Consider the following 25,934-nt stretch of genomic DNA (forward strand, 5'->3'; position numbering starts at 1 on the left):
GGGTACTCAACTATTCTTGGTGAGGGTCCACTTATCCAGGTCTGCCACTGGTAAATGTCCGAGCAAAGCGCGGAGGCCTGGTGCACATCTAGTGGCCGCAGTGCCATGAAGGATATAGGTAAAATGACTGGAGGATGTAAATGTAGTGTTTCCTGTATTTTCTGAATACTGCAGGAGACTATACCCCTGAAAATAATACTGCCACTCGCTGTACCCCTGAATATATTACTGCCACTCGCTGTGCCCCTGAATATATTACTGCCACATACTATACCTCTGAATATATTACTGAAGCACGCTGTACCCCATAAATATAATTCTCCCGCATACTGTGCCCCTGAATATATTACTGCCACGCGCAATGCCCCTGGTATAGTGCTGCCACATACTATGCCCCTTATATATTCAAGCCACATGCTGTGCCCCTGGTATATTTCTGCCACTTGGTATGCCTCTGGTATAGTACTGCCACACGCTGTATGCCTGGTATAGTACTGCCCCATGCTATGTCCCTGGTATATTACTGCCACACAATATGCCCCCAAATATCATTTTAACAAACACTGTGCCATGTACCGACTTATTGTACCATAAAATAATGAATGATGCCACCGTGCCCCCCAGAATATATGAAGTCACTGCACCCCCAGAATATATGAAGTCACTGTGCCACCACAAACTGTGTCACGGTGACTCTTCAGCTGCTGCAAACTACAACTCCCATCATGCACAGACAGACAGACATGATGGGAGTAGTAGTCCTGTAACAACTGGAGAGTCACAGGTGGGGGAATGACTGCTCACCTGACAGTGTAGGCTCCCCTTTCCAGGTCCCACGCTGCACTGCTGCTCCGGCCTCTTCTAGTCAGGCCTGGCCAGAGCAGATGATGCAGGCAGCGCTAATCGCACCGCCTGCATCACGAGAAAAGTGCCAGGCAAGGAGCACAGTGTTCCCTCACTCCGGCTATTCATTTGTATCGGTGTCTTGAGACTGGCATGCCAGGCAGCCGCGGTCCGGATCTGGACTGCGGTCCGCCAGTTGGGTATCCCTGATCTAGAGGTTTGTAGATTTGCTATGGAAGCCGTCTCCAAACTGTGGACTTCCAGCTGTAGCAAAACTACAACTCCAGCATGTCTGGACAGCCATTGGCTGTTTTAGTTAGACCACTGCACTATTAGTATTTAAAATCACCTTTGCATATTTTGCTATGAATATGAAGAATGTCTGCAGCAAATTATAGAACACTCCAGATTTAAAAAAAATCTGCTGCATAAATTGACAGAATCCCCACCGCACGTCAATTTCAATACAAATATTTTCTACAGGTTGTGTTACGATTCCTTAATGTCTGGCATTGTTGTTATGTGCTGCGGATTGTGTATCCGACCTGTGTCAAAGTACCCAACAAAAATGCCGTGAATTTCCTACCCTTCTAGGTGGCACTGATTGTAAATCATTTTATAGTTGTTTCTGCTATAGAGAAGTCTAAGTCTAAGGCTATGTTTACACAGCCCAAAATTTGCAGGAATGTCTACCGGAAAATACAGGCAGACCTTCCACACATTTACTTAATTTGGCGGCACTAGGACCTCTCAGAAATGTGCTGTCTCCATAAACAGCAATACATTTCCAAGCGGAAACCCCAGAAACATTGAACAGGTTCAATGTTTCTGTGGACGAAGGAATTGGGATTTCCATGGTAGAAACATCTGCTGTGGAAATTCCACAGTGTGCACAGTGCAGCAGAATCCCATTGAAATCAATAGGACTCTGCTGCAGTGGAATTTCCAGGCTGAATATTCCAGCGGAATTCCACTTGGAAATTCTGCCATGTGAACATAACCTAAGAATGAAGCCTGAAAAATTGCCACTCCCTAGAGCAGTGGTCTACAAACTGCGGATATCCAGATGTTGCAAAAATACAACTTCCAGCAGATGGCTGTCCGGACATGCTGGGAATTGTAGCTCGCCCTTCATAAAAAATGGTCCGAACAACACGTAAAATGTGTGAAACAAGTGCACTTTATTTTTTAAGCTGTATGTATGAAACACAATGGGAAAGATTTATCAAAACCTGTGCAGAGGAAAAGTTGCCTTGTTGCCCATAGCAGCCAGATTGCTTTTCATTTGAAACAAGGCCTCTGCAAAATGAAAGAAGGGATCTGATTGGTTGCTATGGGCAACTAGGCAACTTTTCCTCTACACAGGTTTTAATAAATCTCCTCCAATGTTTTCTTAAGAAAAAAAAAAACTTCAGTCTTTTTATACAGTTTTTTGAGTGAAAGCCACTAGTGGACTGAGCAGGAATGAGAAGCATATGTCCTTTCTTCATATATACCATACATCCCCTTCCATTTGGATATATTCCTGGCTTAAAAGGGTACCTTTCATCAAAAAAAAACTTTTGATATATTATAGATTAATGTATGCAGAATAACTTTCCAATAGCATGTTATTAAAAAAATATGCTTCTTTCTATTTAATTTTACAGGGAGCAGTGCTGAGCTTGTCTGTGTCCCGGCTGCAGTCTGAGATTTAGGACTCCAGCACGAGTCTGAAATCTATAAAAAAAATAAAAAATAAAAAGGGCTTGTGGTTGGGACTGGTAGGGAGACCCCTAGTGGTCATGTTTTCAAAGTGGAAAATTAAATAGAAAGAAGCATATTTTTAATAACATGCTATTGGAAAGTTATTCTGCATACATTAATCTATAATATATCAAAAGTAATTTTTTTTTTAAAGGTACCCTTTAAAATAATTTGCCAAATATGCATGAATATGAATAGATTGATTGTAAAATAGCACATTTTCACATCTACAAACTTTTGTACTTGTTCCCATCATTCCCTAGGAATAAGGATCTACAGCCATGCTCCATCTTATTTTGTTCTTTTATTTGAGGTGCTATAGCCTTCACTTAGTGATCATATAACAGTCCGATTCTGTCCAGCAGAACAACCATGGAAATAACATTTCGCGGATCCTTAACGTCCATTCTGTCTACCAACCAAGAGATCGGCTAACAGTATTATACCAACACCAATGGGGTCAACCTCAACCTCTCGTGAAATCATTTGACATATTATAGTCTCTGGTAGGCTTCATCATTTTTACAGTATTATACATAAAACCATATCTGGAAATACATGGATCTATTCACCATTTCTTTTTAGATCTACTGGGTGATAAATAAAAACAAGAGCAATAACAGCGCCACATTGGTGGCTCTTCTCCTTTTGTGAGGAATGGGAAGCCATGTCTATTCTGGGCACATAGGGAAGGGTTAGCAGTCTACTGACATGTAAGCATCTGTAGACTATGCAATACATTTTTGACTAACAGGAGTCTGAGCTCTAGGGCCCCTACCAGAACACCCTACAACACAGCCCTAGTAAAGCAATGTCTCCTTTGTGCTTTCTCAACAGCCTAGTGCCCCTCGCAAGCTGGCGCAGTCCAAGTACTGCAAATCTTATTGTAGTTCTCTGCCCAACATCTAGTTGGGATGGTGCCATGGCTCCTCCATTCTACAAATAAGGAAAAGTTCCAGCATTTGGACCACCCACAGTAGGTTATGGCATATCCCATTTTGGAGAAGCAGATGGCTTCTAACTACAATCACCATAACCAGAATTTCTTTAAAATGGGTACTCCGGTGGAAAACCCTTTTTGTTTATTTTTTTTAATCAACTGGTGCCAGAAAGTTAAACAGATTTGTAAATAACTTCTATTAAAAATTCTTAATCCTTCCAGTACTTATTAGTGGCTGCATACTACAGAGAAAGTTCTTTACTTCTTGGATTTCTTTTCTATCTGACCACAGTGCTCTCTGCTGACACCTCTGTTCATAGCAGCATAGGTTTGCTATGAGGATTTTCTCCTGCTCTGGACAGTTCCTGAGATGGACAGAGGTGACAACAGAGAGCACTGTAGTCGTGACAGAAAAGAAATCCAAAAATGAAAGAACTTCCTCTGTAGTATACAGCTGCTAATAAGTACTGGAAGGAATAAGAATTTTTTCTAGAAGTAATTTACAAATATGTTTAACTTTCTGGCACCAGTTGATAAAAAAAAAAAAAAAAAAGATTTCCACCGGAGTACCCCTTTAAAGGGGTAGTCCAGGAAAAAACTTTTTTTTATATATCAACTGGCTCCAGAAAGTTAAACAGATTTGTAAATTACTTCAATTAAAAAATCTTAATCCTTTCAGTACTTATGAGCGTCTGAAGTTAAGGTTGTTCTTTTCTGTCTAAGTGTTCTCTGATGACACGTGTCTCGGGAACTGGGAGGTGCTCCGCTCCCCGGTTGGCCATGGGATCTGTACATTTCTTTGCATAGAAGTCTATGCAGAGAAATGGACAAAATTGAAAAGGAGTAGGACTCTATTAGACTATATAGGGTTTGTTTGTAGTCTTCAACCATTGTGTTTGTATGGAGGGATATTCATCAGCACTTATCTTTCCATTCTTCTACTCCATTGTTTCCCAACCAGGGTGCCTCCAGGTGTTGCAAAACTACAACTCCCAGCATGCCTGGACAGCCTTTGGCTGTCCAGGCATGCTGGGAGTTGTCTTTTGCAACATCTAGGAGGCACCCTGGTTGGGAAACACTGTTCTACTCCATAATAGGAGCAGAACACCAAAAACATTATTTGCCTCCGAATCCACTTCTTGCAGGACACACCAACAGCACCTGACAGACCCTATTGACTTTAAAGGGGTATTCCAGGAAAAAACTTTTTTTCTTATATCAACTGGCTCCAGAAAGTTAAAACAGATTTGTAAATTACTTCTATTAAAAAAATCTTAATCCTTTCAATAATTATCAGCTGCTGAAGTTGAGTTGTTGTTTTCTGTCTGGCAACAGTGCTCTCTGCTGACATCTCTGCTTGTCTCGGGAACTGCACAGAGTAGAAGAGGTTTGCTATGGGGATTTGCTTCTAAACTGGGCGGTTCCCGAGACACGTGTCATCAGAGAGCACTTAGACAGAAAAGAACAACTCAACTTCAGCAGCTCATAAGTACTGAAAGAATTAAGATTATTTTATAGAAGTAATTTACAAATCTATCACGCAATTGAGAGAAAAGAAACAGAAGGAGAGCAACTCTGTATGTGGGTGGTACCAGTAGAAGGAATCTGCTGCAGTTGTCAGGGTCCAGTTACTCCGTAAAACCTGCGGGGTGCATGCGACTAGGTAAAGTATCAATATGTAACAATAGAAGAATATAGCATTCACTCACCGCAACAACGGCATCAACGTTCCCGGCTAGAAGGGATCGTGGGTCGGCGTCTTCAGGACTTCAGGAGCGCTCAGAGGCTACAACCGGTTTGTTTCACGCGCTGTTGCGCGCTTCCTCTGGCCTCTCCTGAAGTCCTGAAGACGCCGACCCACGATCCCTTCTAGCCGGGAACGTTGATGCCGTTGTTGCGGTGAGTGAATGCTACATTCATCTATTGTTACATAATTTACAAATCTGTTTAACTTTCTGGAGCCAGTTGATATATAAAAAAAAAAAAAAAAAAAGTTTTTTTCCTGGATAACCCCTTTAATTGGGGTTTTTGAACACAGCCAAGAGGATAACTAAAGGACTTGTATGTACTGTATCACTGCTGCCATTCTTTATGTATCGCTCTTATCTCTGCACTATATATTTTAATACTCTATAGTCTCTTTTAAGAAAAATAAAAACCTCTAATACACCCTAATTGTCACTACAGGAGGGCTGCTGTTTTTATTCTGGATCTAAGCACTTTTTCAGCCCCTGGAGCCTGTGTCCAGTCTTATGTTTTACAGCGTTGACAGTGCTGCTCTGACTGGTACATTGCACTGTTGTTTGCTTACAGGTTACATTTCAAAAGAATTAAGAAAAAAAAAAAAAGGACATCCGCAGAACTGGTTTTGTATTATAGGAACTTTAAAAAAAAAATTGAGCTTTAGACTGAAAAAAAACTTAAATACTACACAAATAATAATTTAAACAGCAATATTAGGTTTTAAAGAGAAAGAATGAAAAAGCTATATCAACATGCGGCAAATAAAAATCATCTCTGAATGTACACGAACGGTTTATACAGGAGGACGGGGGTGAACATTTACATAGGAAGCAGGATTCTGATTAAAATGTGTTCTCTGTTAAGACATCTGGAGTTTCTGCTAATAAAACTATTTTAATCTTTGTTGTAATAGTTCATCTATTTGAGTCTTGTACATATTTTTTACATCCTCCAGGTCTAGGCGCAGTTCTTCAGCTTCTTCGGCTTTCTCGCCGTACATCTGCAGGATAGTGTTGTATCGCTGGTCCAAATCCTAAAATATACAATAGATTTTATTATAATAAAATCTGTGGTCTCTCCCATATATTAAGGGGAATCTGTCAGCAATGTGTCATGCTCAAAGCCCAAGGAGATAACAAGTCACAGCATGCATGCCTCTTCTTTGCCTCACCTCTCCCCCATTGACACTTAAAGGGGTACTCCGGTGGAAAATAATATTTTTCATATCAACTGGTTCCAGAAAGTTAAACAGATTTGTAAATTTCTTCTATTAAAAAAAAATCTTAATCCTTCCAGTACTTATCAGCTGCTGTATACTGCAGAGGAAGTTACCGTAAGTTGCTCTTTTCTGTCTAACCAAAGTGCTCTCTGCTGACACCTCTGTCCGTGTCAGGAACTGCCCAGAGTAGGAGCAAATCCCCATAGCAAACCTCTCCTGCTCTGACAAGTACTGATAAGTACTGTAATCTGTTTAACTTTCTGGCACCAGTTGATTTGAAAAAGGAGATTTTTTCTTTGTACTTTCCGCAAAATCTCTTTCTCGTAGCCTTCACTGAGCTGACACTAGGAAAAAAAGTCGGCTCCTCCCTGGCAGGATATACCCGCCCACTGGAAGTGAGGTAATCAGTTTTGTCTTTGGACTTGGACGCCAAAGGAAGGGACCGTGCTTCGCAGAAAGACAAGAAAAAGGTCGACAAGGAAGCCAGATGGGCCATCCTGGAAGGAATTAGGAAAACAACTCCAAGGAACACAGAACCAGACAGAGGGCCAGCCCGGCAAGAAAACAAAAATGGAAAAGGGCACAAGAGAGCCCCATCCAGAGCAGTGGACGCCAGGGAGAGCAGTGGGCGCCTGGACAGATGGCGAGCACAGAAGGTGGAGACCAGAAAACCACTGGGAAAAGAAAGATGGAAACCGGCTCAAGAGAGACTTGGTACAGAAGATCGATGAACTGAACATCTGCAGACCCAAAACCCTCATCCAGGGGCCCACCACGAGTCCCCGGGAAGCGAAATAGCTCAACTGGTGTAATCCGGACGACTGGAACACCCTCCAACTTGAGAGAACATAGACCCGATGGAGGAGACGGAAGGTAATAATGGCCAAAAAAGGAGCGGAACGTCCAGAAAAGGGGCATCCCGGGACAACAGCCAAAAAAAGGAGCGGAAGACACTGAAAAGCAACATCCAGGAACACCGGAGCGGCTGACATGGGAAAAAGGAGGTTCCTGAGTCTCCTGGAATGCTTACACCTGAAGGGTAAGGAAACCAGACATCCGCGAAACACACCCCGAGTGACAAACTTCCGCTTCGAGACAAAAAGAAGTGCGGCACAGAGAGACCGCCCCACAAATGGGAATGCGGAGAAGTCTGGGCAGGATCGCTACACATGCCCGAGACCTCAACCATCATTAAGGCCCAAGACTCAGGAGGGCCGGCCTACAAAAGAAGGCATGCCACAGTGTCCCAGGATAGTGTTCAAGGAGAGGAGACCAACCAGTCCTGGGCCCCAGCAGACCAGAACAAACTCAAGCAACACCCAGTCAGGACAGGAACAGAGGTGGATACAAAAGGGAACCCTGCCGGGACACCCAGGCCCTGAACACAGGAAGGTTACTTAAGAAGACCGTGATGTCAATGTAGTGCAACTGAGACCGTCAAGGGCAGGAAGAACACACCCTACCAGGGATAGTGTGCCGAGGGGGAAAGAGAGCAATGGCAGGATCCAAACAACCTAGACCAGCTGTTGCCGGGCCATACATGAATGAATAAACCCCCTACAGAGTAGAGTGCCATGACTGCATGAACTAAAGTAGATAACCAAGAAACAGGAAGAGAGCCAGGCTGCAATAGTGGGCAGTAAGCACATAGGCCAACAGTGCAAAGCTCTTCCGAATGCTTTTAGCGAAAAACAAGGGCCCAGCCAGATACCCCACCTATATAGTAGGAAGAGAGAGATGGCTCCATCTCGGCAGTAGAAAGTGCCCAGCGAAATAATCCTTCTAGTGGAGGGGAAAACAGGGGTGGTCGGGATGAAACTCAGGCACTAACCATGCCAAACCCCCAATTCCCATACCCCCGTGGAAGGAAAATTATCAAGTGCGCCAGGCACTGTAGGAGCAAGGGAACGCCACCCTACAGCAACCGGACAATGTACTGGGCGGACGTAGTACCCAGGAACTCAGAAAGAACATATCGAAGAGCCAAGTTGTGTCCCTAGAGGGATCGGACTCCTGGACATTGGTTGGGCAAGATGCAAAGAAATGACTACAAATGCAAGGAAGAAGCACACTCACACCCAGCATTGAGAGGAACACCCCAACGGGGTGAAAACCTTGGGCCCGATGGGCGCCAACAGAGCCAGTCTGGTCGTGTGTAAGGTAACAGAGTCGGCACCTGAGCCACCCTGCACAGGAATCCAGGAAGATACCTGGAGGCATAGGGGGAGTGCTGAATTGATGACGCCCCACCAGGCCCCATGCCAGAACAGAGGTGTTCAACCGTGGACACCAAACTACAGTAAGGCCCGAGGCACACCCCACCGACAGAAGGAAGGTGGGCGCTACACATGCAGAGGTACACCGACATGGAGACCTCACCATAGTAGTGGTGTACCAAGACTGCAAACATGAAAAGAACCGCAGACATCCAAAAGTCCATCAGCATGGAAGACAGGTTCAGCACCCAACAGTGTCACAACCGTGCCCCTAGCAGCCAACATGGAACTCTTAGAAAGGGGAACAGAGGGTTCTGCTGTTGCTGTGAAAGGCCATTGAACCTGTAGGAAATGTCCACATCCCATCTCCTAATAGTGCCAAACACCAGATCTGCTGCCGTAGATGCAAGAGATGAAGGAGGTATGTGGGACAGGAAAGAAGCAGACACAGTCTGATTGGTATAACAGGAGCAATGAACCCACAGAGACACACTGTGTGGAACTTCACATGGAAAGAAAGTCACCAGGCTGTGGGAGCGTCAGGAAAGGGGGAGGTGATCTGGTGGATTAGAAACCATGTAGACACAGTCTGGCTATATGGCATAGGGACCATGGCCACACCAGGTCCCGCATTCAGAGCCACACATTGAAAGCGGCAACCAGCCCTCAGCTGTGAGAGTGGCAGGCATGTAGATAGGGGCCTGGTAAAGCAGGGAACCCTGAGGACCTGTATGTGGTGCATTGTATAAGGTCCATGGAGGGTGACTCACTCAGAACTACACCTCGGCAGTGGGTTACCTGAACGTACGTTCTCGGAGTGGAAAATTCATGGTAGTTGACCTGATGTAGCAGCAAATCATGCAGACATCCGTCTGGCTGACTAGTAAAGAATTCTTGAACGCACAGGATCACTCCTTCAAACCCTTCCATAGAAAGTGGGGTACCGGAGTGCCGCCGAGCTAACGGGCGACCTGGTGGTGCCGGAGTCCCAGCAAACCCAGCAGGCCAGTGCCATCCATTGTAGGGGGGGCATCAGGTCCCGTACGAGGTGACAGAAGCAAATAAATCAGCCCCCATATGCAGTCCCAAGAAGCAACCCAGCAGATATTAAACTGATGAGGACAGATATTACAGGCCTGTAACAGTTAATGGATATCTCATAGAAATTGAGGGCGCAATTCATAGAATGACCACAGGAGGGCGCCTGAGTGACAACAGTGGAGAGGAACTTTTTTTTTATTTTAGTGAACTAAATATGGCAGGGAGGAAGCGTGGAGAGCAGGTCGCCCCCGCGTAACGTTTGCCCGCAGGAATCCCTCTGCATGAAGGGCTAGGACGCCCACAGTAGGAACAGAACATATACGGGCAGTCCCTGTAGAGGTGGCGGGATGAAACAGCACGCTATAGAAGCGCCTGCTAAGCTGCCGCACGGCCCCGAGCCAGGGGACAAGAGCAGGCTGGCTGGAGGAGCTCCCACCGAGCAGCTGCTATGGGAGCAGCTAACTGAACCACGTGCTGCCGACCCCAAGAAGTGGGGGAGGAGCGGTGCTGGGAGAAGTACCAAAGTAAACGGAAGGACCCTTGCAGCGTGCGAACCTGGAAAGGAGATGCATCCTTAGCTCCCGTTTCGAACGCTCGCTCAGGGGGTGAAGAAGGGTGGAGCTACTTGCCGCCCATGCCCCCAGGACTCCCGCCGGCTGATTAACCCAGGAGCGCAGACCCGGGCTAGAGGTGAGACGTTGGCGGCTCCCGGCATATGCTAGGAACTAGGGGAGAGCCGGCAGGTCTGCGGCAGACCAGTTGGAATGCAGGTGGCTCCAGTGCTGACTAAGAGCACGGAGCTGCAGCAAGAGAAGTGTGGGCGGCTCCCAGCAAAAAAGGGACCGCCAGAAAATAGAAACTTGCTGAGAGCTGGGGATGCAGCAGAAGCAGCATGAATAAAATAGCAGTGTTAACCCCTCACTGCCCAGACCCCCACCCTATTCGCCATAAACAGCCCCAGAAACAGGGTTATTACTGCTCGTTCGTCGAGGGGGGGGCGGAAATGGGGGCATACTCACCTCAGTTGCCAAATACTCACCCCTTGACGGCTTCAGCCAGCATTTGGCCATGCTGCATCATCCCAGGCTAAGAAAGCGGGGCAAGCAGGGGCAATGGAGGACCCGGACCCAGGGTACAACCTCCAGACGCTGGCCATTGGCGATAAGGGGTTGACGGACCATAATCTTATGTTCCGTGCTCCTTTGTCACATACGGAGGAAGAGGTAGCGCCATGCTCCTGAACCCCCACCTGAAAAAGGGAAACAAAAGGGAGATAAGAACCTAACTAAACTAAACCACCCTTACTAGAAAATAATTTAAAAAGAGACCAGGTCTGGGGAGTTCTGAGACCCGTGTCTTGCCTCCAGCTGACACTAGCTAAAACTGATTACCTCACTTCCAGTGGGCGGGTATATCCTGCCAGGGAGGAGCTGACTTCCCCCCCTCATTACCAAATTACCCAATTTTATGTCAAGTTTTCAATATCTGGTGAACATGGAGCCCTAGCCCGTAAAAGCTCACACTACAAATAAAAAATAAAAAAAGATAGGTTTTCTTCTCAAAGAGGATACTTACCCTCATCTGAACTCGCAGTTTGGGGATCTCCTTAACCTTTTCTTCAAGTTCATCATTAAGATTGTTTAATCTGACAACTTCTTCAGCAAGTATGGAGCGAGTTTTTTCCAAGTTCCCTATTTCAAGCTTAAAAAAAAAGAAGACAATGAATAAGCAAATGTAGGTACCATTAAATGTAATAAGAATAAGGATAACAATCGTAAAATTGTAGCTGCACTGCTCACTAAGAGGAGATGTGAGCTTCAGCATGAAGCTTAGGAGCCTCACTCCGCATTTCCTATAAAAGGTTTGCAAAAAGCAATCCCTAGTTGTATAGAAATCTAATCCCGTATATACTCGAGTATAAGCCTAGGGTGGGAAATACATCATCCCCCCTGTCATCATCCAGACCCCCGTCATTAACACACTCATCATCATCACCGCTTGTCAATGTCTAATACAGTGGTCTTCAACCTGCGGACCTCCAGAGCTTTCAAAACTACAACTCCCAGCAAGCCCGGGCTTGCTGGGAGTTGTAGTTTTGAAACCTCTGGAGGTCCGCAGGTTGAAGACCACTGCGGCCTTCGACATCATCCAGCCCCCCCCCCTCTCACCCCCTTTAGTTTTGTACTCACCTCCGCTTGGCGGGACGTTAGGGTGCGCTGGTCCGGTGCTGCAGGACTGTCTGGTGGGGAGGTCGTCCGGTGGGATAGTGGTTCCGGGCTGCCATCTTCACCGGGGAGGCCTCTTCTCCGCACTTCGGGCCCGGAATAGAGGAGTTACCTTGACGACGACGCAGAGGGACGTTGGTAATGAACGTCCCTCTGCATCGTCGTCAAGGCAACGTGACTATTCCGGGGCCGGGCCCGAAGCGCGGCCCTAACGTCCCGCCGAGCGGAGGTGAGTACAGAACTAAAGGGGGTGAGAGGGGGGGGGGGGGGCTGGATGATGTCGAAGGCCGCAGTGGTCTTCAACCTGAGGACCTCCAGAGGTTTCAAAACTACAATTCCCAGCAAGCCCGGACAGCCGATGGCTGCCCGGGCTTGCTGGGAGTTGTAGTTTTGAAACATCTGGAGATCCGCAGGTTGAAGACCACTGAGGGCGGAGAGTTCACTCGAGTATAAGCCGAGGGGGGTGTTTTCAGCACGAAAAATCGTGCTGAAAAACTCGGCTTATACTCGAGTATATACGGTACCTTTATTGTAAAATATGAGCAGAGAGAGTTGGTGTTTGTAAAAACTTTTGACATGTTGTCCAGACCTGTCAAATGTGGCCTGCTGCTCTGTTGGACTCATTCACTGCATAGAACAGTTTTTTCCAACCCGGGTGCCTCCAGCTGTTGCAAAACTACAACTCCCAGCATGCCCGGACAGCCTTCGGCTGTCCGGGCATGCTGGGAGTTGTAGTTTTGCAACAGCTGGAGGCACCCTGGTTGGGAAACACTGGCATAGGCGAAAGCAGTAAATGAGCTGGGTTTGAGTGACACCTCACACTTCACGCAGCCATTACTCATGATCACAGTCGGTCTCAGCACTGAATCTAAATGCAATCTAAACTTTTGATATCTGTGGAAAACCTGTCAACGTTTTTTTTCTTTCAAATGACAGTAACGCTTTACTTGCATTTAGTGCAGAAATCATATCCAAAAGGGTAAAAATACAAGTTACACCCATCAGTGAGGACAGTATATTTACGTAAGGTCCCTGCAATCACAAAGTATTACCTGCAACTGGGCAAGTTCCCCTTCTCTCAATTTTAACTGAGATTGTAAATTTTCAATGACACTAGAGCCAGCTCCCATCCTTACAGCATCGTAGAGGTTGCTGCTGCTGACAGACATAGTCATTGAGCCATAAAGCGGATCATGAGGATCTTCCTAAATGCATAAAACAAAAGTGAATGCAAAATTAACAAGTATAATGGCTGCATTTGAGTAATTACCGGACACATATATGACTCCGTTAATTTATTTTAAAAGAGGAAGTAAATAAGGCAAAAAGAGAAGCAACTGGGGAATTTTAACATTCAATCTAATTTCTATAAAGGACACAGAATTTAAAATCATTACCTGTGATAGGAAAGAGGTCTGTAAACCTGTCAGGTCCGCCCCACTAACTGAACTAGAACGTGACAATGTGGGAGTGGTGGTGCCGGTCTCAGGAGTAGGGAATCCATAAGACTTGCGCTCCTAGGAAAATAACCAGAGAACATAGTTGGATGAAATTGTTTATTAGATACACCATACATGTCACGGTTAGAGATGAGCGAACTTACAGTAAATTTGATTAGTCACAAACTTCTCGGCTCGGCAGTTGCTGACTTATCCTGCATAAATTAATTCAGCTTTCCGGTGCTCCCGTGGGCTGGAAAAGGTGGATACAGTCCTAGGAGACTCTTTCCTAGGAATGTATCCACCTTTTCCAGCCCACCGGAGCACCTGAAAGCTGAAGTAATTTATGTAGAATAAGTCATCAACTGCCGAGCCGAGAAGTTTGTGACGAATTGAATTTACTGTAAGTTCGCTCATCTCTAGTCACGGTAATCGGCACAGCAGCAGTAACCCCAAATCTGGCATGTGTCTCTGAGTTGTAATAACTTTGAAATGCTTTTACTGAGCGAAGCCATTCTGAAATAGTTTTTTCGTGGCATATTGTACTTTATATCAATGGTAAATCTTTGTTGAAACATGCAGCATTTTTTGGTGAAAAACTCCCAAACCCCTGTCAATACTATAGATGCCATGATCAGTAGTGATCATGGCATCTATGAGGTTAATGCTGCCGAGACCAGCTCAATCCCAGCCTCAGCAGCTGAGGCGGGACCCGCTGATCTGCCACCGATCTCCTGCAACGTGTGACGCTGGGCAGGACATCGCTAGGATGTATACATACATCCAGTTGCACAAACATGTCAGCAGCTGGGACGTATGCATATATCCTGGCACGGGAAGGGGTTACAGCATTGTAGCATTGGTATGGAGCTTGTATGGAACTTCGAAACAAAGCAAGGAGGGCAGAGACCAAAGTGAATAAACTAGGGATCGACCGATTATCGGTATGGCCGATATTATCGGGCGATAATCACGATTTTGGGCATTATCGGTAACGGCAATTACCTTGGGGCGGTCGCGGTGCGGCAGGGCCGTGGCGGTGATAGGTCTCAGGACCCCCGGACAGGCAGGGGGAGAGAAGTGGGTGGCGGCAGCGGTCTATGGCACCGCAAAAGCCACTGCAGTGCATTGATTTAAAACGCCCGCTTTAAATCAATGATCTGCAGCGGTGTCGCGGGGGGATAAATAGCCGATAACCTATACCGGAATATCGGTATAAGTTATCGGCTATCGGCCCTAAACTACACCGATTATAGGTATCGGCCCTAAAAAAACGATATCGGTCGATCCCTAGAATAAACCCAATGGGAATTTATATGTTACCTTCTCTTTGAAGGCCTCTTGGGCCAGCATCACCTTCTTTTTCTCCTGTTCCACTCTCATCTTCTCCATCTCTAGTTGGCTGTTTAGCAGGGCCTGCAAACAAAGTCCACATTACAATAGAAACAGAGTCCAGTATATAAAGGATGAACAAAAGAAAGAAGAACTACAATTTTACCTTTTCTCTTTTTGCTTCTTCAACCATTTTCTTGTATTCCATCTTCAGGTTCTCCAGTTCCACTTGATTCCTGTAGAACAAACAAAAATAAAGTATTTTTGTACACAAGAAGGACAGGCATTGGATGGAAATGTTCATATATCTGGAAGAGATGAAGGGATTGCTATTATATCTGTAGTGTCAGCACCATCTAGTGGTAGGTCAACTGAACTGCAACATAAAATGCAGACACTGGGCTCTACAGCAGTGGTCTTCAACCTGCGGACCTCCAGAAGTTGCAAAACTACAACTCCCAGCATGCCCGGACAGCCGTTGGCTGTCCGGGCATGCTGGGAATTGTAGTTTTGCAACATCTGGAGGTCTGCAGGTTGGAGACCATTGCACTACAGCACTGTTTTCCAATCAGTAGTGTCTGCATGCTGGGAGTTGTAGTTTTTCTCTTTTTCTTCTTTTTTCTTATTTACTAATTCAGTAGCATATAATTGACCAGGTGTGCAAGTCACGTGGCCGGGTGGTCATGTGACGCAATACTTGATTCTTAGCATATATAAACCGGTAGTGCTGGCAATAACATGCACCAGGATTTAGGGCTTATGATAGCCCGAAACGCGTCGGTGACGTGCATTTTTTTTTAACCCACTATGCACGTGTGATTTTGTTTTGTTTTTGTCCTTTTTCTATTTTAATGGATTTGAATAAAAAATTACCTTTTACTCAAGTGGAGCTGAGATACCATTCCCCCACCATTCCCTCCTTGAATTCCAGTTTTGCAACAACCAGAGAGAAACGGTTTGCAAAACACTGCTCTACAGCAATGCAGCAGGAACACACATACATGTTGTCTGGGGCTATAAAAGGTTATGAGGGTGTTAGGGGGAGCAAGATTTGTTACAACATGTTAGGACAACCATTTTTAAGGGGGCGTCAAGACATACCCCTTCTTTATGGTCAGTATTGGGGCCCATTTTACCAGAGTGGAAATGTTTATTCATTTCAATAAAGTCTGTGACTGTTCCATTCAGTAAAATGTGTGGCCAATGGATATAGCAGCCAAATCCAAGCCAACTGTTATATTTGGATGCAGAGTTCTGCAGCAAGGGGACAAGCCTATGTACCCCGGGCATCTGCTCTTGTATATACAGTACCTGCTGTGTTCTTCTTCCATCTTTGACAACCTAGATTTCTCCACCTCTAGCTGAGCTTGGAATCGGCTCTTCTCTTGGCGCAGGAGGCTGTTTTGAGACTCCATGGCTGAGATTTGTGTCTTTATAGACAAAAGCTCCTCTGTTGCTGCTCTCTCTTTCTCTATTGCAGATGCTAACCAAGTCTGGGATTCAGCTATTAGGAAAAGAGAGAAGAGAGGCTTGTATACACTAATGTGTGCATTCAGTCTTAAAGGAGTACTCTAAGCTAAAACTTTTAACCCCCGCCGTGCCCGGGCTGTAAAACTATACATAATAAACTTTCACTTACCTGCCTACGATCCCCCGTTGTTCCGATGTCGCCGTCCCGTTCTCCGGTCCCGCTCTCTTCCCCTTCCTGCGGGTCGGTGACATCACTCTGCGCTCAGCCTATTAGCGGCCACAGCAATGTTCCGTCGCAGCCGCTGATTGACTTCACTCTGCGCTCAGCCTATCAGCGGCTGCGACGGGACATTGCTGCGGCCGCTGATAGGCTGAGCGCAGAGTGAAGTCACCGACCCGCAGGAAGTGGAAGAGACCGGGACCAGAGAACGGGACGGCGATATCGGAACAACGGGGGATCGTAGGCAGGTAAGTGAAAGTTTATTATGTATAGTTTTACAGCCCGGGCACAGCGGGGGATAAAAGATTTCAGTTGGAGAACTCCTTTAATGGTAATCCTAAGAGGAAGCATATCCCATGCAGGGGCCTGGTAAACATGCACTGGAGACAACAGGGAAAAAGGGAACTTTATGCAGTAAATAAAACTTAAAAAGGGTATAAAGAACAATGCAGTAGGTTGAAGGGAACACTTTTGGATTTTAGAAGGCTGAACCTTTCTAATAACATACAATGCATTTGCAAAGTCTTTAGACACATTTACTTTTAGTTATGTTGCGGCCTTGTACTAAAATAAAAAAATAAAAATCAGGTCCCATCTCTACTCGCTAAATTCTACCAAGATGTCCCTGATGTCTGCTGGAGATGTAGGAATACCAGTGGCACTATGCTTCATAACTTGTCCCTCCATATCCACATACTGGTCTCAGGTCCTAGACATTATTCATCCTATCACTTGGATACGCCTTCTTAAAACTCCAGAAACTCTCCTACTCTCCATTTTACCCACTCATCTGCCCAAAAGTACCGTTAGACTCCTTCCTATTGCTAGCGGCAATTTACATAGGATAGAAGAATTGCTGGCTGATTCCAAATGCCAGTTAGACAAGTATTACATGATCTGGCGACCATGGACGGCCTTCATGTCCTCTAAACCATACACCTCTCCAGTAGAGAACCGACTACTCACCTCTAGCCGCACATTCCAATTCCGATACATCCTCTCCCTGACTATGCCATCTCATCTACACGACACGATATGCATTACCGTCATGATGACCCGGAGTCCTTCTAATCCGCAGGGTAAGTCTTTTATCTTACTATCATTTTAGTCCTGTCTCCCTCTCCCCTTCCTTTTCCCTGTTCTTTTTTCGTTCCCTCCCTCCTCTTTCTTCCCTTTCCCATCCACTTTGCTACTTCTCCCTCCATCTTTTGCTTCCCACCCTCATCAGCAGCGATGTCATTAGGTATAGTCCCTTCCCTCTTGTTGATACCTACAAGTGTTGCTCTGGGCTAGTTTGGTCTCCCACCTGTTGCACTGTTATTGTCCCTATTATTGCATTTATACTGGTTAGATTTTTCTCTGTCTTATCAGCTCTGCTCCGCATTGGAGACTGTTGTAAATGAGCAATTATTATGGCATTCGCTATATTCTTTGTATATTTATATGTACGTGACTATACTTTAATAAAAAAGTTAATATCTTAAAAAATATCCAGTTTTCTCCCATAATTCTGCACTTAATACCGCATAATGACAAAGTTAAAAATGAATTATCCCTGGATCTGGAGGTTTTCTGCCATTCTTCTCTGCAGATTCTCTCAAGCTCTGTCAGGTTCCATGGGACGTCTGTGAGAACCATTCTCTGGTCTCTTTAATGATGGACAATTGGGTTGTCCCTTAGTCTCTTCTGTGTTGTCTTGGCTGTGTGCTTAGGGTCATTATCTGAGGTCAAAGGATATCTCTGTAGTTAGGTCCATTCAGCTTTCCCTTGACCCTGTCTCCACCATGCTTCACTATAGAGATGGTATTGGACAGGTGTTGAGTAGTAACTGGTTTCCTACAGACATGACGCTTAGAACTGAGGCCAGAAAGTTCAGTTTTGGCTTCATCAGACTAGAGAATCTTGTATCCCAGTCCTTTAGGTGCTTGTTGCAGACTCCATGCAGGCTTTCATGTATCTTTTATGTAGGATAGGTTTCTTTCTGGCCACTATGCCATTATGTCCGGATTGGTGTGGTGCTGCAGTGATGGTTGACCTTTAAGTTTCACATCTTCACACAGGATCTTTGGAGCTTAGCCAGAATGACCATTGGTTTCTCAGTCACTGCTCTTACCAAGGTCTTTTTCCTCAGATTACTTAGATCAATGGAACAGCCCTCCAGGAAAAGTCCTGGTTATTCCAAAAGTCTTCCCTTTAAGAATTTTGGTGGCCACTGTGCTCTTTGGATCTTTCAGTGCAGCAGAAATGTTTTTGTACCCTTCTCCAGATCTGTGGCTTCATACAATCCTGTCTTTGAGCTCTACAGGCAGTTCTTTCTCCCTCAAAGCTTGGTTTTTGCTGGTGACTGAGACCTTATACAGACAGGGCTGTGTCTTACCAGATCATGTCCAATTAGCTAAATTAAACACAGGCGACTCTGATCGATGTGTAGAAATATGTCAGAGATGATCAAGAGAAATGGAAGTCCCCAGGAGCTAAATTTTAAGTGTCATATCAAGAGGTTTGAATACTTATGTCCCATCAAAATGTGAGTTCTTCCTTCTTAACAAGTTTGAAAAAATTCCTGAAATTCAGTTTTGACTTTCTTATTAAGTGGTATCAAGTGCAGAATGATGAAGGAAGGGACATGGTTTGTTTTTCATTTTAATACAAGGCCACAGCATAAAGTGTAAAAAAAATAAATAAATAAATAAAAAGCAGGGGCTGAGTGTCATTGGGAGTCAAATCATTTATGAGACAAATAGCCGTTTCTTAGAGGGCTGTTTAGGAACCTGTAAAGTGTTCTTACTGAGTCGATCAGAAAGATTCTTCTCTAACTTCTCCCAGGATGCAGTCTGAGCCGCTAATGTTGCTTGGAGGTTCTCAATCTGACGCAGCAAAGGTCGAGTAGCCGAAGTGACACTTTGACTTAGCTCCTGATTCCGAGCTTCGCCTTCTTGGAGTCTCTGTAATACAAAAGCCCATGTAATCCGATAAAGTGTAAATGAAATATATGTTATACTTCCATATAGATTATACATTATTATTGCATAAATGTAATTTACATATAGGTTATAATAATGTGCTACAAATATGGATCTGCAAAAAAGATTAGAGAATTGCTTATTCTCATACCCAATCTCATTTACAGATAATAGCTGTTGGTAACTGAAGACTATGGTATGTTAAATATCCCCACAGGTATAAGAGGTACCGTATTTTTCGTCCTATAGGACGCATTGGCGTATAAGATGCACCCAATTTTTAGGGGCAAAATCTAAAAAAATAAAGATTTTGAACCCAATAGTGGTCTTCAACCTGCGAACCTCCAGATGTTGCAAAACTACAACTCCCAGCATGCCCGGACAGCCGTTGGTGACTGAGACCTTATACAGACAGATGTTGCAAAACTACAACTCCCAGCATGCCCGGACAGCCGTTGGCTGTCCGGGCATGCTGGGAGTTGTAGTTTTGCAACATCTGGAGGTCAGCAGATTGAAGACCACTGCATAGTAGGTAATACTCACGTGTCCCCGCCGCTCCGGACCTGTCACCGCTGCCCTGGATGTCGCTCCATCGCTGTCGCTGTGTCCCCGTCGCTCTGGAACGTCTCTGCTGCCGGCCGGGTATCCTCGCTCTCCGTCGCCGCCATCACGTTGTTACGCACGCCGACGCACGTACGCGACGACGTGATGACGAGGAAGGAGAGCGCCGGCCATACAGGGGATCCCTGAACGGAGAAGACACCGAGGAGGCAGGTAAGGTCCCCCTCGGTGTCCTGTAAGCACTAACCAGGCTATTCAGTCAGGCTGTTCGGGACCGCCACGGTGAAATTGCGGCGGTCCCGAACAGCCCGACTGAACAGCCGGGTTAGTGTCACTTTCCCTTCAGACGCGGCAGTCAGCTTTGATGGCCGCGTCTGAAGGGTTAATACAGGGCATCACCGCGATCGGTGATGTCCTTTATTAGCCGCGGGTCCCGGCCGTTGATGGCCGCAGGGACCGCCGCGATAGGGGTGTATTCGCCGTATAATACGCACCGACTTTTTCCCCCCAGTTTTGGGGAAGAAAAAGTGTGTCTTATACGGCGAAAAATACGGTAATTTAGGTAACAAGGCAATCTGTACAGCTATTATAGAGCTAAAACTCTCACCAAGCCCTGACAATCAAGGTCTGAGGAATCACAACAGATGGACAGCCAAACGCTGCAAAGGCTGCAACTATTTTAGCACTTTTGTACATACATTAGAAAAGTACATCCAACGTGCATGAAAAAAACGTTATGAGTGATGACCGTGTTACCTGTTGTAACTCTGCCACTTCCTGCCGTAAATAATCTTCCTTCCTTGCAGCTTGCTGCTCAGCCCTCTGCAATGCCAGCCTCAGATCAGCCACCTAAAAAATTTACAAAAGATTAGTGTTTCATACTTTTCACATACTGATACACAACAGGACAGTTTAAAATTAGAGAAGCAAACTGTCCAGGACGTACATTTACGTCCTGTACATGAAGCGAGCACCGGACAGGTGCTCACAATATGCACGGCAGGTCGTGGCTGCTATCAGCAGCCAGGGACCCGCCGGTAATGGCAGACATCAGCGATTGTGCTAATGTCTGCCATTAACCCCTCAGATGCCGTGATCAATACAGATCACGGCATCTGCAGCAATGCGGGCGTTATATTAGATGACGCGGGGATCCGATCATCTAACATGGCGAACGGAGGTCCCCTCACCTGCCTCCGTCCATCTCCAGGGGTCTTCTGCTCTGGTCTGAGATTGAACAGACCAGAGCAGAAGACAGCCGAGTACACTGATCAGTGCTATGCCCTATGCATAGCACTGAACAGTATCAGCAACAAATAGTCCCCTATGGGGACATAAAAAGTGTAAAAAAAAAAAAAAAGTATTAAAAAAATTTGAAAAATCCCCTCCCCCAATAAAAAGGTAAATTGTACCTTTTTCCCATTTTACCCACAAAAAGCATAAAAAAAAAAAAAAGAAACAAACATATTTGGTATCGCCGTGTGCATAAATGTTTGAACTATCAAAATATAATGTTAATGATCCATAAGGTGAACAGCGTAAATGTAAATTTTTTTTTTTTAAAGTCTAAAATTGCTGCTTTATTGTCACATAAAAAAAAAAAATTTTTTATAAAAAGCGATTTAAAAAAGTTTCATATACACAAATGTGGTGTCAATAAAAAGTGCAGATCACGAAGCACAAAATGTGCCCTCATACAGAATATACAGAAAAATGAGAAAGTTGTAGGTCGTCAAAATAGAGGGATTTTAAACGCACTAATTTGGTTAAAAAGTTTGAGAATTTTTTTAAGCTGTACAATTATAGAAAAGTATGTAGTCATGGGTATCAATTTAATCGTATTGACCCATAGAACAAAGAAAACATGTCATTTTTACCATAAAGTGAACAGCGTGAAAATAAAACATTGCAAAATTTGCAAACAGGAGATTTTTTTTGTACGCACTGTAAAATCTCTCTCTCATAGCCTTCATTGGGGGACACCTATACTGATGGGTATTTGCTCTTGCCACTAGGAGGCGCTGACACAAGGAAAAAAAAAAAATCGGCTCCTCCGTGGCAGGATTTTAAGGCGAGTACATAAAATCTCCTTTTCTCAGTCGCTCTTCATATAGGACACCTATACTGATGGGATGTAACAAAGCAGACCCCCTAGGGTGGAAAGAACAACCACTAGCGAAAGGGGATCAGTCCCGACACTGAACCCACTCGTCCATAAGGCCTGTGGTCCATGGAGATGGACTAGGACGCCAAAGGAAGGGACCGTACTTCCTAGAGACTCAAAACCTACGTCACATAGAGAGATGAGAAAAAGGTCGACTAGGAAGCCAGATGAGCCATCCTGGAAGGAAGTAGGAAAACAAATCCAAGGAACACAGAACCAGACAGAGGGCTAGCCCGGCTGGAAAGCAAAAAAGGAAAAGGGCACAACAAGAGAGCCCCATTCAGAGTCAACCGATTCAAGAGAACATGGCAGAAAAACGCCAGAGAGAGCAGTGGATGCCTGAACAGAAGGCGAGCACAGAAGGTGGAGACCAAAAAACTACTGGAAAAAAGAAAGACTGAAAGCGGCTCAAGAGAGGCTTCGTACAGAAGATTGATGAACTGAACATCTGCAGACCTAAAAAACCCCATCCAGGGGCCTGCCACGAGCCCCCAGGAAGCGAAATATATTATACACACTAGCGAGACCAGTGTGTGGAGGGTTAATTAAATTCCTTATTTTATCTCATAGACCAACTAATTAAGTGGCCCAAAAAAAAAACTTTTTAAATCCCACACCACTTAAAATGATATACTTTATTATTTAACTCACACAACCAGTGACTTAAAAACACAGGAATAGCCCTACATTCCATATGCCTGTATTAAGTGTCTGTTATACAAGCCGCCAGACTTGCAGTGTTTTAATCATATAAGTACACATTCCCATCATCTGCAGTACGCTAGGACATGCCTGGCTATCCTGCTATTTAAAACTTGTAAGTTCAGGTCCCCCTCAACTCAGCTTTATCAAGAGGTTCGGGACTGAACGCCGAAGTCGCGAGCAGAGGTTCTTAAAACCTCGCCTGATGACATCCCTGTGGGGATTCCTGACTCATACAGCCAATCAGCCTGCAGTATTTCCGTTTGGACCAATCATCATATCTCCCTGTATAACGGACACATCCTCCATCCATCTAACATCAGGGATATTGGCCAATCAGAACATACCAGAGGGAGGGCTCTTTTATTATTGGTCCAAGTGATGTCAGCCTAAATGCGCATCTCTTCATGCGCGAACACTTCGTATATTTGCTTGCATATCATGCCACAGGCACTGCGCATGTCTGCGCGTATTAGGATGCGCAAGAACTTAGTTTTATTTTTATTACCATTAGCATCTCTCCATGCGCGAGCACTTAGTATATTTTCTTGCATATCACGCCACAGTCGCTGCGTATGTCTGCGCGTATTAGGATGCGCGAGAACTTATCTTATTTTTGTTATTACCATTAGTATCACATAGGACACATACCAGTTGCTGCGCGCAACTCCTGCACATCTTGTTGTCAAATGGTGCTGTCGCAGGTACGCATGTCTGCATCTGGATGCGCAAACACTTCGTTTTTAATGATGATGGGCTTGACTCTGGCTGCATATACAGGGTACTATAAGGGATTAACCCTTCCATTACTCTTCGGAATATATTCTCCTATTGTAAAGATGTCTTATTATTTTTATTTATAGATGTTGCTTCTGACTAGTCTATTCCTATCTATAGTTTATATGTCAGTCATGATCTGTTATTATTATTGTCAATTCTCTTATACAAGTTTTATCTATTTATTTTTTACTTTTTTTTTTTAAATTATACACCTTTTCATCCATTCAATTAATCAATACGTTTATGATATGTGCCAATAATATTGTTTCTTTATAGGTCCGGGACTCTATTACCAGTCCACCTTCATTTGGGTAAGTATAATTATTGTATAATTTATAGACAATGCATAATCATGGTTTGGGGACTATACACTCATCTACCTACTCAGTACATCTGCATTGTGTACCCATGATCATATTTATTTTTCTTATAGATCTAGTCATCTAGCATCATCTTACTTCTTTTGAGGGGAGTTTAATCCTTATAGTTACAGTCATAATATTGTACCACTGTCAAATAATTTAAAATAAATTCTGTTGTTCATTGACATCCTGACTTTTTGATCTCACAAGGACTCCCTCTCCTCTTATCTAACACTTCACATATCCCCTTATCAGTGCTATGTTCCTTTATCTAATTAACGCGACTAGGTGAGTTCTTTATTTAGTTATATCCGTGTTTGTATTCCTATTCTGTCCATTCAAATAAACGCCACAAAATTGAAGCCCTCATGGAGTCCTTTTGGACTTAGACTTTGTAGTCTGTGAATCCACTTGGATTCTTCACACAGTAGCTTCTTATCCAAATTACCACCTCTTGGTCCTAATCTGGGTCTCGCCAGACCCCAAAACCTCAGGCATGAGGCATCCCCCCTATGATAGTTACAAATATGCCTCGCCAATGGGGTGTCACCTCCTGTGTTATTCATACTTATATGCTTGGAAACCCTTCTGCGTAGTTGTTGTATAGTTTTGCCTACGTACATTTTGGGGCAACTACACTGGGCAATGTAGATTACCCCAGTGGTTTGACAATTAATGAAGTCCCTAATCTCATACTTCCTGCCATCTACAGGGTTGGTAAAAGCTTTCTTTTTGGGCATAATTCTGCAAAAGCTGCAATTACCACATGGAAAAAATCCTGTGGTGGTGGTCCTTAACCATGAGGTTGGTTGGTCCTCTATATAGAAGCTCTTGACTATATGTTCTTTAATGTTCTTCCCTCTCCTATACGTTATTGAGGGATAGGGGTTAAGTACTTCCTTCAGATCTTTATCCATTAACAGTAATGACCAGTATTTGTGTAAATTGTTCATTACCTCGTGATTACTCTGGTCAAAGGTGCCAATGCATCGTACTTGTTTTTTAGCTTCTGTAGTCATTTTTTCATTAAGTAGCAGCTCTCTCGGGGTGTCACGAGCCCTCGCAAAAGCTCTGTGCAACACCTTTTTGGGGTAACCCCATGCCCTAAATCTATGGTATAGCAACCTACTTTCTCCCAAGAAAGATTCCATATTGGAACAATTCGGTTTCGCACGGAGGTATTGTCCAACCGATATTCCTCTCTTCAGTGGACCTGGATGGAAGCTTCTCCATTCTAGAAAGCTATTGGTAGAAGTAGGCTTTCTATATATCTCCGTATTTAAACTACCATCCATTTCCAAAAAGATCTTTAGATCCCAAAAATTAAGAAAGTGCTCGTGTATTTCACATGTGAAGTGCATTCCTATATTATTAATGTTGAGTGCCTCTATGAAAACATAAAATATGGTGATAGTGCCATCCCAAAAAAGCAAAACATCATCTATGAACCTACCCCAAAATAAAATGTGCTCAGTGTACTGGGAGAAGGTGTCAGAAAAAACAACAGTGTCCTCCCACCACCCTAGGAAAAGGTTTGCAAAATTTGGCGCACAGGCCGTGCCCATGTGCCTTTCTTTTGTAAATAAAAGTGCCGATCAAATAAAAAATTGTTATGGGTCAAAAGAAATTTTAGTAGTGAGAAAACAAAATAATTGTGTCTGGTGAATTGTGGGCCACCTAATTAGTTGGTCTATGAAACCCAGGAAGTGAAATAGTTTGACTGGTGTAATCCCGACGACTGGGACGCCCTCCATCTTGAGAGAACATTGACCCCGATGGAGGAGACTGAAGGTAATAACGGCCAAAAAAGGAGAGGAACGTTCAGAAGAGGGGCATCCCGGGACACCAGAACGATAGGCCCGGAAACTGGTGGTTCCTGAGACACCTGGAAGATGGACACGGAAGAATAAACGGCCAAAAAAGAAGCGGAAGACCCTGAAAAGGAGCATCCCGGAACACCAGAGCGGC

The 25,934-nt window shown here is 44.6% G+C and overlaps 1 protein-coding gene across 1 annotated transcript in view; it reads right to left on the reverse strand.

Annotated features, from left to right (window-relative positions):
* Nucleotides 1-5,460: 5,460 nt before the first annotated feature.
* TMF1 (TATA element modulatory factor 1) overlaps nucleotides 5,461-25,934 on the reverse strand; it is a 58,031-nt gene continuing 37,557 nt past the window's right edge. The window contains exons 9-17 of the mRNA XM_056524581.1: nucleotides 20,715-20,807; nucleotides 19,223-19,379; nucleotides 16,056-16,248; nucleotides 14,911-14,980; nucleotides 14,736-14,828; nucleotides 13,371-13,490; nucleotides 13,026-13,178; nucleotides 11,324-11,449; nucleotides 5,461-6,305 (exon numbers count right to left, since the gene is read on the reverse strand). Coding sequence (XP_056380556.1) covers nucleotides 6,162-6,305; nucleotides 11,324-11,449; nucleotides 13,026-13,178; nucleotides 13,371-13,490; nucleotides 14,736-14,828; nucleotides 14,911-14,980; nucleotides 16,056-16,248; nucleotides 19,223-19,379; nucleotides 20,715-20,807 — 1,149 coding nt within the window. The 3' untranslated portion in view covers nucleotides 5,461-6,161. The remainder of the gene's footprint in view (nucleotides 6,306-11,323; nucleotides 11,450-13,025; nucleotides 13,179-13,370; nucleotides 13,491-14,735; nucleotides 14,829-14,910; nucleotides 14,981-16,055; nucleotides 16,249-19,222; nucleotides 19,380-20,714; nucleotides 20,808-25,934) is intronic.

Source organism: Hyla sarda, chromosome 6 (genome assembly GCF_029499605.1).
Source record: "Hyla sarda isolate aHylSar1 chromosome 6, aHylSar1.hap1, whole genome shotgun sequence".
Taxonomy (NCBI): domain Eukaryota; kingdom Metazoa; phylum Chordata; class Amphibia; order Anura; family Hylidae; genus Hyla; species Hyla sarda.